This window comes from Neopelma chrysocephalum, unplaced genomic scaffold (genome assembly GCF_003984885.1).
Source record: "Neopelma chrysocephalum unplaced genomic scaffold, ASM398488v2 Primary Assembly neopelma1_79, whole genome shotgun sequence".
NCBI classification, from domain to species: domain Eukaryota; kingdom Metazoa; phylum Chordata; class Aves; order Passeriformes; family Pipridae; genus Neopelma; species Neopelma chrysocephalum.
The window spans coordinates 5,891,473-5,904,424 of NW_020897740.1; the positions used below are offsets into that span (position 1 = coordinate 5,891,473).

At 37.2% G+C, this 12,952-nt stretch overlaps 1 protein-coding gene across 2 annotated transcripts in view; it reads left to right on the forward strand.

Moving 5' to 3' along the window:
- TRPC3 (transient receptor potential cation channel subfamily C member 3) overlaps positions 1–12,866 on the forward strand; it is a 36,301-nt gene extending 23,435 nt beyond the window's left edge. For both annotated transcript variants that reach the window (XM_027690036.1, XM_027690035.1), the window contains exons 4-12: positions 247–411; positions 2,481–2,697; positions 3,367–3,600; positions 4,940–5,204; positions 5,922–6,117; positions 7,915–8,124; positions 9,369–9,452; positions 9,923–9,998; positions 12,310–12,866. In XM_027690036.1, coding sequence (XP_027545837.1) covers positions 247–411; positions 2,481–2,697; positions 3,367–3,600; positions 4,940–5,204; positions 5,922–6,117; positions 7,915–8,124; positions 9,369–9,452; positions 9,923–9,998; positions 12,310–12,452 — 1,590 coding nt within the window. In that variant the 3' untranslated portion in view covers positions 12,453–12,866. The remainder of the gene's footprint in view (positions 1–246; positions 412–2,480; positions 2,698–3,366; positions 3,601–4,939; positions 5,205–5,921; positions 6,118–7,914; positions 8,125–9,368; positions 9,453–9,922; positions 9,999–12,309) is intronic.
- Positions 12,867–12,952: the final 86 nt, after the last annotated feature.

Below are 12,952 nucleotides of genomic sequence, written 5' to 3' on the forward strand. Positions count from 1 at the left end.
AATGATCTCTACTGAGTACAAGGGATAATAAAATGGGTATCCAAGATTTACAGTATTTTAATTATTTTTTCCAAAGTATAACCAGCTGATATCAAATCTCACTCTTAACCCAAATTATCAGTGTTACCAGGATTATTTTCCAATCCTTTTTGTGTAACATGTAGCACGGTGATCATGGCTGTGTATATAGCAGTTACATAACTCTTCTTATTAATGATAACATGTTTTGTTTCTTTTTCCTTGCAGTTTGTGGCCCATCCAAACTGTCAGCAACAGCTCCTGACTATCTGGTATGAAAACCTCTCAGGATTACGGGAGCAGACCATTGCTATCAAGTGTCTGGTTGTGCTGGTTGTGGCACTGGGCCTTCCATTTCTAGCCATTGGTTATTGGATTGCACCATGTAGCAGGGTACTGAATTTTATAAATTTACCTCTCTTGTAATGTTCTGGGAGCTGGTTTTCAATTTCTGGCAGTTAACATGCAGTATTGTACCTCCAATTCTGCTGCTTCCAAATTTTAATTAATTAATGATATTTTTAGCGTTCTCCAATCTTGAGCCAAAAGATGCTACTTGTTTTATTTGCAGTGTGAAGAGGGGGCCACAGTGATGAAGCATGAAAATAAACTGATGTCAAGTTTAAAGAAAGAAAAATAACCTTCTCTGAGAGCTTTTTTTTTCCTTTTTTTAAATTTCTGCAGAATGTGCTCACCTCACAGTCTCTGCTATGTAATTATATCTGTAGTAGTAATGTGGATTTTTTGAAAGTCACCACTCAGATTTTTTATTAAGCCTCCTCTGATGGCATCTTAAGGTCTCATGCTGTTCCCACATAAACCATTAGCAGAACATCTGTTGACTTCACTGATGCAGAACTTAATCTTAAGTAAAATATTTGTTATTCCTGCCCTAGGAGGTCTGTTTACCAGCTGAACCATAGAGCAGAAATTAAACTAAATGCAGTATTCCAACCACGTGATAGGATATATTTGTAAAAGAGCATAAGTGTAAACTCCTAGCTTCTTAAAATGATGTGAAAGTGTAAGGGTGCTTTCAGCTTTCCTGATGATCTCCCAGGGAAAGTAATAGCAGTAGTTTCTTTGGAATCCTGGTAGTCTGTGGCACATGAATTGTTTGCAAATGAAGTATATTTGGTAGATCTTTGGTAAATCAGATGGAGGAAGATTTCTCTGTTACTTAATTTTTTTTTAAAATGTTAATGTAAATTTACTTCTGTGCTGAATGTGGTCTTTCAATTTTATTTCCTTAACAAGTGTACAACAAAGAAATGTGAGTTTCATTTATATTTCACTCTTGTAATTCATCTCAAGAAGGATACAATTTTCCTCTGCTTCTACATATTTGAAGGGAACCTGATATTTTCTCTGGGTTAAATATTTATTTGCCTTAAAGATAAACCTTTATGGAAATAGTGTAATTGTTACTCTCATTATTCTCTGAAATGTCACTTTCCATTAATATCTTCAGTAAATATATCCCTCACTCACAGCTCCATATCATAGAAACATATTAGTGTATTTTTAGCTGGTGTCCAATATGGCAAAGTGACATTTGTCCTTGAGCTTTAATTCCCAGTATGAGAAACACCTGACATTTTTTCCTAGTGCTCATGTCAAATAAACTGCTATACATTCGGGTCAGTTGTTTGATACTGCACTTACAGAAAGCTTTCTAAAGGTCAGGAGCAGGAAAGGAACCTGGGACTGTTTGCACAGGTAGTAAATGCAGTTTAGTGTGTGCTGGTCTGCCTAGTTCCCAGCATCTGACCCAAATTCCAGGAAAACCATTCCTTGAAGTAAGAGTCTGATATTCTGCAGGTCCTCTCCTTTGGTACAGACAGGCTGCCCCTGCTGCCGCTGCTCTTTTCTTTTACCAGGTGCAGATGTGAACTGAACCTGCTGAATTTATTTGAAAATCATTAATATTTCTGACCTTATTTTTCTTAGTCCGTTTTGTGGAACAGTTAATTATTTTTAGTAGGTACAGGTATTTATTTGGCACTTCTAGTTCTGAACATATGTTCTGAGGATGGAGTACAGTAGCCAGAGACAGACAACTGTAATTTTTCCTAGAGCTATAGTCACAGACAAGCTAATAGTACACTCTTGTTGGTAGGGAAAACATTTTGCTACTTGGAGATTTTAATAATTTATCTTGCTTTACAAACTCCTTCTGGTCACTGCCATTGTACATCTGTAACTCCTTGGAGTGTTTCCCCTCAAACATTGCCATCTAGAGTGTGTGGAATGACATGCATGCTCAGTAACAGGACAGCATATTCCACGAGGCTCCCTGTGGGAGGCTTTCTTCTGAAACAGTGAAGCATCACAGCTCAGTGCACTTGGAAGAGTATCCCTTAAGAATGAGCTTGCTGACTGTCCTGAGCCCATTTGTGCTTCTGGAATGCCTGATGTTCCTTTGAGAAAACTGAGTGACTGCTTTCGTTCTGCCTTTGCAGCTTGGAAGAATTCTTCGAAGCCCATTTATGAAATTTGTGGCACATGCAGCATCCTTCATTATTTTCCTAGGCCTGCTGGTGTTCAATGCTTCAGACAGATTTGAGGGTATATCAACACTACCCAATGTCACTGTTACTGATTACCCCAAGCAGATCTTTAGGGTGAAGACCACCCAGTTCACCTGGACAGAAATGCTGATCATGGTATGGGTACTCGGTAGGTATAAGGCCCCTTCATCTTTATATCAATTGTTTTCCTGCAGATATAAATTCTAAAATATAAATTATATAAAAAATGTAGATTCTGTGAGGCTGTGATCTGGATTAAATCCATGTCAGTTAATTTCTGAGGAGATGTTTGAGTAAGAAATTTGAACTACTCACAGCCAAATTCCACTTTCTATGCTGAAAAGCATCTTATTCTGTAAAGTGGAGAATCAGTAGTGTAACTTGTGCCATGTATATTTGCTCATCTGTGTTGTTGGGTAGTTGTGTCCCTGTGGAAAAATTCAACCTGATTCAGAAGTGGTTTATGAATGTAAATGGTAAGAAAGTGAGAGGAAGGGTTTTTCCCACATTTTACATTTTTCCTCCTTCAGAAGTACAGGAGTTATGTTGTTAGGCCATAAACTTCCACTGCAAAGTCATGGCTCTATGCTACCCTTTGTGGAGATGCCTGAGCTTTATCCCCACTAATTTTTCTCAATTAATACCTTTCTATTTGATTTCTATTGAAACCAAGAGAGCCTTAGTCAAGGTGGATGATGACGCTGTGAAAAGAAAAATGAGCGAATTTTTACTCAGTTTCATGAAATGGAAGAATGCAGGGAATTTAAACAAAAAGAGTTTGGCAAACATTGCTGTGCTTTTTAACTTCTTGTTGCAGGTATGATGTGGTCAGAATGCAAAGAGCTGTGGCTGGAAGGACCCAGGGAATACATCTTGCAGTTATGGAATGTTTTGGATTTCGGGATGCTGTCCATTTTCATTGCCGCTTTCACAGCGAGGCTTCTGGCGTTCCTGCAGGCCACGAAAGCACAGCAGTATGTGGATAACTACATCGAGGAGAATGACCTCTCTGAGGTCACACTGCCTCCAGAAATAGAATATTTCACTTATGGTGAGTTTAACTTTTCTGTAAAACAGATCTGAACGTAGAAAAACTTGAAGGATGCGCTGGCATTTAGAAGCCAGAAGATTAATATCTGTGTGGGTTTGTGTTCATGACACTGTGTAACCTCTTGTGCCTCAATATTTTTGTTTCTGTGATATTTAAACAACAGTTTTTATGAGGCTAGCTTGACAAATAAGTTTGCTAGAATATTAAAACCAAGTAATAGGCATAAGGAGAAAATCAGTTCCAATGTAGCTGCCCATAATTTTGTTGTATCTCTTTATCCTAGAGCTAAACTTGACCCCCTTGATTTTAAACATTCATAAGTTATATTTTATTCTTGCCTTATTGCACAACAGATAAAATTTGGATGTGATTTTTTTTCCTGGTTCAGTTGTTTGATAGTTATTCATATTCATAAACATCTATTGGCATTTCCTCCTGAAGGAAGGATGCTGGCCAAGTAAAGATCTGCTCAAATCAAATAGAATAAAAGTACTAAATACTTATTGCAGTGCAGAAATTGTCATTAAAGGTGTGATGAATCTGTATTTGCAACACAAGCAAATGCTGTATTTGCTGCTGACAGTGTATTTTAGCATGTGCTTTATGAACTTCAGTATAATATAACAGCAGACTTGGTTTTGTTATTTAACTTAATTGCTTTGTAACCAATCTGAATTTGTGAATATGTAAACACACATTTAGAAACACATGGTATTTTGATATGAAGCACATTTTAATACAGTGTTATTTTGCTAAGATGGTGCATGAATTCACATAGTAATTTAAGAATTTCTGCACAACTCAATGGTTTCTGTGCACATTGTGTGTAAAACCCACGATCCAATTTCTTTTGAGGTGATTGACAAAAGTCTTTATGATCACTATGGGAACAGGGTTATATCCTGAAGTTGTAACAATGGCAAAGGTTTGGCGTGATTATTAAAGGAAATTGTTCATCAACCAACACTGTTAACTTCCCATCAATAAAACATCAAAGAGGAATAAATTTCCGGTTAGCATCCTGCTTATTAAGACAGCTAATAATACAGGCATGTTGAGAAAAGCAATAAGGAATCAGTTATTGTTATTTAGTTCAGTTAAAATGCAAACTGTAGAAGAGAATGTCCTGTTTCTTCAAGTCTCTTTTTCTTCCAGCAGAAGGTAATATAACTTATTTTCATCACTTGTGACTTAAATGAAATAGGAATAGAATAGCAACTATTAGACTCTTCAAATATTTGTCTTAACTAAATTCAGACATGTTAATGGAAAAATCCTGTCAGGACTTATTTCCCAACATTGTGATAAATGGGTAACCCCTGTGTTTTGTATCTTCCAGCCAGAGATAAATGGCTCCCATCTGATCCTCAGATAATATCTGAAGGCCTTTATGCCATTGCTGTCGTCCTGAGCTTTTCTCGGATCGCCTATATCCTGCCTGCAAATGAGAGCTTTGGGCCCCTGCAGATTTCACTGGGAAGGACTGTTAAGGACATCTTCAAGTTTATGGTCCTTTTCATTATGGTCTTCCTTGCATTCATGATTGGGATGTTCATACTATATTCCTACTACCTGGGAGCTAAACTAAACCCGGCCTTTACAACGTAAGTCTGAAGTTTATTTTAAGTAAAAAGCCAATATTAGACTTTCAGGTTTTTCAGTGAGGTGACAATGTCTGTGAGATACTGTGTGTTCTCTCCTAGCAGTAAAATAAAACTGAAGACAGTTGAAGTCAGCAGGAAATCAGGTGTCTGAGCACCTTAGAAACAGCATACAAAAGACCAATTGTTTCCTGTTTGTATAATGGAAGCTTTCATTGCAGTCTAAAATAATTTTACCTCTATATTAATCACACAGATGTGAGCAACAAATTGTAAGAAAATATTACTTGATATCTTCTGAATGACCTACTGTAAGGTTTAACCAAAAGCTCTTGAAAGGAGAGCAGTGGTTTCGTTCCCATCAGCCCCATTTTAACTTTATTAGGACAGGGACAGTCTGCCCCTGCAGAGTTAGACTGGAAAATAATGAGATGCAATTATGGTTCATCTCAAAACCTAGATATGAAATACCTTTCTAGTTCTTGGCCTGTTGTTCTGCATGTATTGTTACAACTAAATTAGCTCTAATGGATAGGTGGAGCACAGAGGAGAAATCGAATATACTGGGAAAAAGCTTCCTTGCCTGTTTGTTGATCAGTGCTCTGCAAACCTGATGCACAGACAAATTAATTGAGGTTGTTTATCAGTCACTGCAAACACAACTTATATTTATTTGTGTAGTTAGTAATAATACCTTCCCCTTTTTTTTTTTCCCTACAGAGTGGAAGAAAGTTTCAAGACCTTATTTTGGTCAATATTTGGCTTGTCTGAAGTCACCTCTGTTGTCCTCAAATATGATCACAAGTTCATAGAGAACATTGGTTATGTTCTCTATGGCATATACAATGTGACAATGGTGGTAGTTCTGCTCAACATGCTCATTGCTATGATCAATAGTTCCTATCAAGAAATTGAGGTGGGCTCTGTTCTCAACTTGTTCTCTTTTGTTATGTTGAAAAAAAGGGGTAGAGTTACCAGGAATTATTTCCATGAGCACATCTTGATATGCAAAAGTACAAAGAAGAGATTACCTCAGTAAAGGATATCACAAGAGATATAAAACAGGGCTGATTTTAACAACTCAGCCAAGCTGCAGAACCTTATAGGATCTAAACAAGTAGTTCTTGTGCTGTGTATATGCATCTAAGGAGATGTCATCCCCCCAGAAATCTTAAAATCTAAAGTAATACTGAAATGAAAGCTGCTGGGAAATAGGAAACAAAGGAACTGGGTGTAAAATTTGAGACGTGGGTTGTTCACTCCCAATTTGCTTAAAATTCTTATTGCATGTTTTCTTCTAACAGAGTGTGCTTCAGTATTTGAAAGATCATTAGGTTATGGATTAAATGTATTTTGACATGTTCTTTAATGGAAATCTGAGGTTAAGTTCTGATCCTCAAATGAGTTAGACACTTATGCACAGCAGTGATACACTGGACATAATTCATTACCATTTCTATGCCTCTGTACCTGGAGTATGATGCAGATGATTCTCTTCAGGACCATTATGACTGAGCCATGCTTTTCAATGCTTACACACTTTCTTTGTGATACGTGCTTTTTTCCACTTCAGGTGCAATATTTAAACTTGATTTTAGATTTACTGAGCTTTGCCATACGCCCCAAAACCACAGCATTTCTTCAAATTTGCCAAATGGCTCAGTTGAACAAATAATTTAAATTTCACAAAATGTTATTGGCTGCATTGCTTATTAAAAGAGATATATTTTGAGTTTCAGTATGATGACAAAGTATCTTCATTTTTAAAGATAATTAAATAGTATATTTATCATCCAAGGCCAATTAAAAAAACAAACAAACAGGAAATTTAAAGTAATGAAGGTCTTTGGGTTTAAAAATTAAATTAAGTTGCTGAAATGAAAGTAAAAGTATATTTATAGTGCCAGCTTTCCAGACCATGAGTTCAAAGAGTATTACATTCACACAGATGCAGTCACACACCCACACAAACAGGAAAAGGATTAAGACACAGTGTACAAATGGATATATAATGGTCAGTACTTTCAGTGAAATGTCTGGGGAAATGTCAGAGAATTCAGCAGGAATATATATATTATAATAAATATATATATATATTATAATAAACAAACATTTCACCTTTGGAATCATCCAGGTCCAGCTTTGGAATACTTCAGTAAGAATCTATTAGGACAAAATAAGTTTGTCAGTATTTAATGATTTCTTTATGACAACAAAGTTTGTATTTTCTGTACTCTGTTATGAATCAGAGTTATTAATCATGGTTATGTAAAGAGCTGTGAGCAAAACCATTTTAAGCCATGTCTGCCTTGAATCTAATACTCCCAACACTTGTGTGAGTACCAACCTCATGTGACCTTTCCAATAAAAAAAACAAAGCCTTAAAACCCACCAAAAGTTCCACTTTAAATAGCAAGGAGTTTATATGTTGGCTTGCACTCAGTGCAAATATAATGCTTGTTTAAATGCTTCACATGCTTGAACTAAGTATTATCAATGAAATGTTGCCATAAAGAGACAAGTGAAATTTGGTTAAAACAAACTCAATAAAGTGGTTGCATTTCTGCAGAACTCCTGCAAGTCTTACTAGCAGGCAAATAACATCTTATGTAAAACCAGAAAGGGTCAATATTTAAAAGAAGTTTCATTTGAAAGAAAAAGTTTGGGATTTCATAAAAACCAAGCACATACCTGGTTTTGTTTCTTAACACAGGATGACAGTGATGTGGAGTGGAAATTTGCTCGTTCTAAACTTTGGTTGTCGTATTTTGATGATGGAAAAACGTTACCTCCACCCTTCAGTCTTGTACCAAGCCCCAAATCTTTTTTCTATTTCATCATGAGGATCATTAACTTTTCTAAGTGCAGGAGGAGACGGCTGCAGAAGGACATTGAGATGGGAATGGGCAATTCCAAATCTAGGGTGAGTACTGAAGTCTTTTCATGGCATTGAAGAATTGTGTGTCCATTCCAGCATTCTGCTTTTCTTTAAGTTTTAGGGTATTATCTGTGCTTCTGATAAGAGTACAGTAATTAATAATTTATATTATTATTTTATATGTATTAATATAATTATTAGTATAATAATATTTGTCTGTATTTCAGACTGCCTAAACATACTGTGTAAAATAGCCATAAATTTTAGTAGGACAGCAAAATCCAATGACTGGAAAAACACAATTAAAACAAAAATTACTGAGTATTCAAAGATGCAGATAATTCCTACAAGCAGTTATGTGAATAAAGATGCTTTAAGCCTCCATTAGAAAAATTTTTAGTTCAGGGTAAAAAAAGGGGGAGGGTTAAGGAGAGAAAACTTCCTGTTTTAGGGAAAGGAAAAGTGTGGTCAGTATGATAATTTGCTTCCTGCTGTCAAAGCTTGTTCTCAGCAGAAGAAAACTAGAAAGAGGCAGGATTGGTAATAATAATCTTGAGCGTTCCATGACATTCTAAATTGGGGTATTTAAGTGTTTTTTACAAATATTAATGCAATGCAGTGTCCCAATGCCCTTGTGAGAATTAGATAAGAACTCCCCTCATTTCACTGATGGCAAAATGGGGCACAGATGGGTTAAAGAGGACACATGTGGCTTTTTTTAGAAGACAGGCTCCAGGCCCTGTGTATTACAAAGAATGAAAGCAATACTTTGAAAAGAATTTGTATTTGTTTTACTGTAAATTAACAGAAATGTCACTGATTCAGTGACATTTTAATTGGCCACACAGAAGACTGATGACAGATGCAGACTAGGAGGTTGAACCTTCTTGGCTTTGTCATCCTTCAGTCATGGGACAAGGACCATTTTAAAAAATGTATTGCTATTCCTGAAAATGGTTCTTTGGAAAACCCCTTTCAACTAAGCAGAACTGCTTTGGAGCATGTACATCCCTGCCTCCAAATTCACTATTCCCTAAAATTATCAAGGCTTTAAAAAAAAAAAAACAAACAACAAAACAAACCCAAGAAATAATTCAAGGCAATCTCATTTTAAAAAATAATATTCTGTGACAATAGAAACATCCCCAACGTGTCTAAAGAAAAAAAAATGGAGCTGAATTCTAACTGGGAATTACAATATAATTATATAATAGATATAATGTATTTCAATAGATAATTATATATTATGTATATATTATATATATTAATTTTGTCTTATTTCTTCCCAGTTAAACCTTTTCACTCAGTCCAACTCCAGAGTTTTTGAATCCCACAGTTTTAACAGCATTCTCAATCAGCCCACACGCTATCAGGTAAGTTCATGCAGTGATCACTGTTCTGAGTAACAGAACTGTGTGAAGGTACCAAAAGGATTTTGTGTTTCAAGTACATTTTGCCTTCCCCAGATAAAGAAAACCTCCTGTAGAAAACAAACTCTAGGGAGCTACTGGAAATAAAAGACAATTATTGTTCAAGCCCCATTATTTGAAGTGCTTCAAAACCAGCCCATGCATTACTTAAAATTTTTCTTTGATGCCCCAGTTTGGAAAGCATGAGAATGAAACATCTGAAACTGGTTTTTGGGGAAGGGATGTGGAAGCTGACTATGTTGGCCAGTTCCCTTTCTTTCTCAGCATCCCACCAGAAAAGCCCATGTGAGGCAACTGCTTGATCTGGGGCTGTTCACTCTGTCACAGATGTGACAGAGATAGTTAAGAAAGAAAAATGAGTAGTGTTTAATTATATATGCTCACCTGATTATGTAACTGCTTTAATCTGGCAGCAAATAATGAAAAGACTGATAAAACGTTACGTTCTGAAAGCACAAGTGGACAAAGAAAATGATGAAGTAAATGAAGGTAAGAAAGACTCTCTTTGCAATATTCACAGCCAATTTTGGAACCAGTATTACAGTGATGCATGGAGGTTTTGAGTAAAAAGAGGGATTATTTCAATTTCACATGCACTGAAGCTCAGATAGTAGTAGAAGGATGCTTGTGATGTCAAAAAAAATGGAAAAGGTGGACCAAAGAAGTAGAACTGAGAATTACGGGCCCCCTTTTACAGGTAGAAAATGAGAGCACAGACACAATGCACAGCTACAGAGGAAATCTGTGAGGAAGCCACTGACTGTACTCACACTTTTAGTCAGAGCTGCAGGACAACTTTCTCTCTGTTTCATTCAGTTGAACACACAATTTACCACTTTACACCATGAACCGCTTGTTTTGCCTTCCTTTGTAAAGCTGTGAGGAATAGTCACCTCTGAAGCTGCACATCATTAAACAGAGCTCCATAGTCAGCTGCATGGTGGGGAAAACCTGTAGCCACTCTTTCAGTGTGTGACCAGAGACCTTTTGAGAAGTGATGGATCTGAGCTTGGTGTCTGTTGACAGTGCACAACTTCCCTGGTAGCTGTGAGGGGCGTGTGCTCCAGGCACAGCCCCAGCTCCCATTGGGATGAGGTTAAGACAAATGCTGTCCTCCTTCCTCCATCCATCCAGGAATGAAATACAGGCCTACAGTCCAGCAAAGAAACCCTTGTGCTCTAGGCAGTTCCCTAAACAAAACAAAAGAGGTGTGTGCAACATGGAGTGTATTTACTCTGCACTCTAGCTAAATATCAGGCAATAGAGTGATGCAGTGATGGACAACTTGGGATCAGAAGAGCTTTTACATGGAAGCATCAGGCAGCTGTGTGCATATGTGATGTGAAGAACCTGAATGGGCTGCTCCCTCAGCTAGGACAGCATAGCTTCTATTTTGCTTCTTAGTTACTCTCTGCAGTGAGAAGCAGGGAGCAAAAAAGGATTAAATTAAATCCCACTCTATGCCTTCAAAAGGCAGCACTGTGCAGACTGTTATCCTGATGAGTCCCCATCCTATGTTGGCTGCACAGAGCTGTGCTCGTGAGTGACAAAAGCAGAGAAGCTCCTGAAAGTGTCTTCCTCTCAGTGTGCCCTTCTCCTGATTCCCATTGCTTTCCTCCTGTTCCTGCTCTGTGATGTGGGAAATCATCTACCAAGTGAGTGATGAAAAGAGTGTTCTCTCCCCAACAGCACTGGGGACGTGCAGGTCTTTCCAGTGTCCTGATGCCACTTTGCTATTGGTATATGTGTGTGTCTAGATAAGGAAGACAGTGCAGAAGAATCAGGGTTTACTGACATGACAGTTCATGTTTTGTCACCCGTTTTTGGAGAGGAAGGTCCACTCTGAGCAAGGCAGGCAACCCCTGAATCTCAGTCTTGAGCTGCACAGCAAAGCTAATGCTCTGTGTCGTGAGCATCTCATTGGTACCCAAAGGACAGATCCAACCCTTGAAGACACAATTTTTGAAGTCTGCCACATTCTAAAAAGGAAACATCTGAATTGTTATGTACTGCAGCTATTTTAACATATCTAGGGACTTTCCTCTGGTTTGCATCACTAGAGAATTCAGGTGCATTTTCAGAGTCTTTTATTTCACACATGACAAATCATTTCCTGAGGCAGATACTGTGTAAGAATTCACAGGCCTCACACTTGATGGAAGGACAGTATTTGAAAGTTTTAAAAAGCTTCTGCTCTTGAACTGAACACCCTGTGATGGAAAACATGCTGTTATGAGCCTGGCCCTGACAGTTGGTTTCTTTTAAATGCCTTTTTTATATTTGTGCCAAATTTGTAATGTAATTTTAAATTGGTTGACTTTTTCTAATTCCAAGGATGTTGGTAAGGAAGAGGAGAGAGACTCAGAAGCTGTGAGTTTCACTGCCAGCTCTGCCACACTTTTCCTGTGTGATCTTGGCACATTCCTCCTGAAAAAAAAATATCTCTGCCTTTTCTCTCTAAAAAGGGGATACTAATATTTACCAGCTGTTCAGCAGTGTTGCTGTGATTAATTCATTAACCTGTGTACAGCACTTTGTGAATATTTGGTGGTGTGTGTACACCTGGAGCATAACATTAATGTTCAATGGACTTTTAAAATACCTTTGGTGCTATTTAGGGTTGGGGGACACCCACATCTCATTGAGAGTGAAGAGGTAAATCCTCCTGCCCCATCCTGTTCCTGCTCTCACAAACATTTTGGGATAATAATCTGAAACAGGCACTGATGGGACTTAACAGAAGACTATTGAATGAATGTTAAACTTTGCTAACTAATGCTTCTTTCCATTATTAATACAGGTGAATTAAAGGAAATCAAACAGGACATCTCCAGTCTTCGCTACGAACTTTTGGAGGATAAATCCCAAGCAACAGAAGAGTTGGCAATTTTAATACATAAACTCAGTGAGAAACTAAACCCTAATATGTTGAGATGTGAATGATTCAACAAAGGAACCGTGGCTTTGACTACAGCACAACTATTTATTGGCAATAATATTTCAGTATCTTATACTTGAAAAAATGTATTGTAGATTTTTAGCACTAAATAACTTTTATGTACAGCTTCTATGGAATTTAGTGTTAGGAAATTTTATTAACTCACCACAAAAGGATTGCTCTCTTCATTTTACTTGTCTAAAAGCAAGAACTATCATAATTTTTTTTTTGCATTTATGCATTAAAAAAAGGTATAATGGTATCGATTTGCTGATATTTTAACAGGTTTATGAGTACATATGGAGAATTCTTTGCACTAAATTTGCAAGAAAAAAATTAACAGATGCAGCATAATACTCTGTTCCTTGCAGTGACCAGGTACAAATAGGAATTTTTCGTCATACAATAAACCAACTAGAGATCAGTGGAGGATTACTTGAAATATTTGTTCTTTATTAGCAATGTGTGTAAGCCCAGAACTCGTGGTATGACCGCAAGGAGTTAA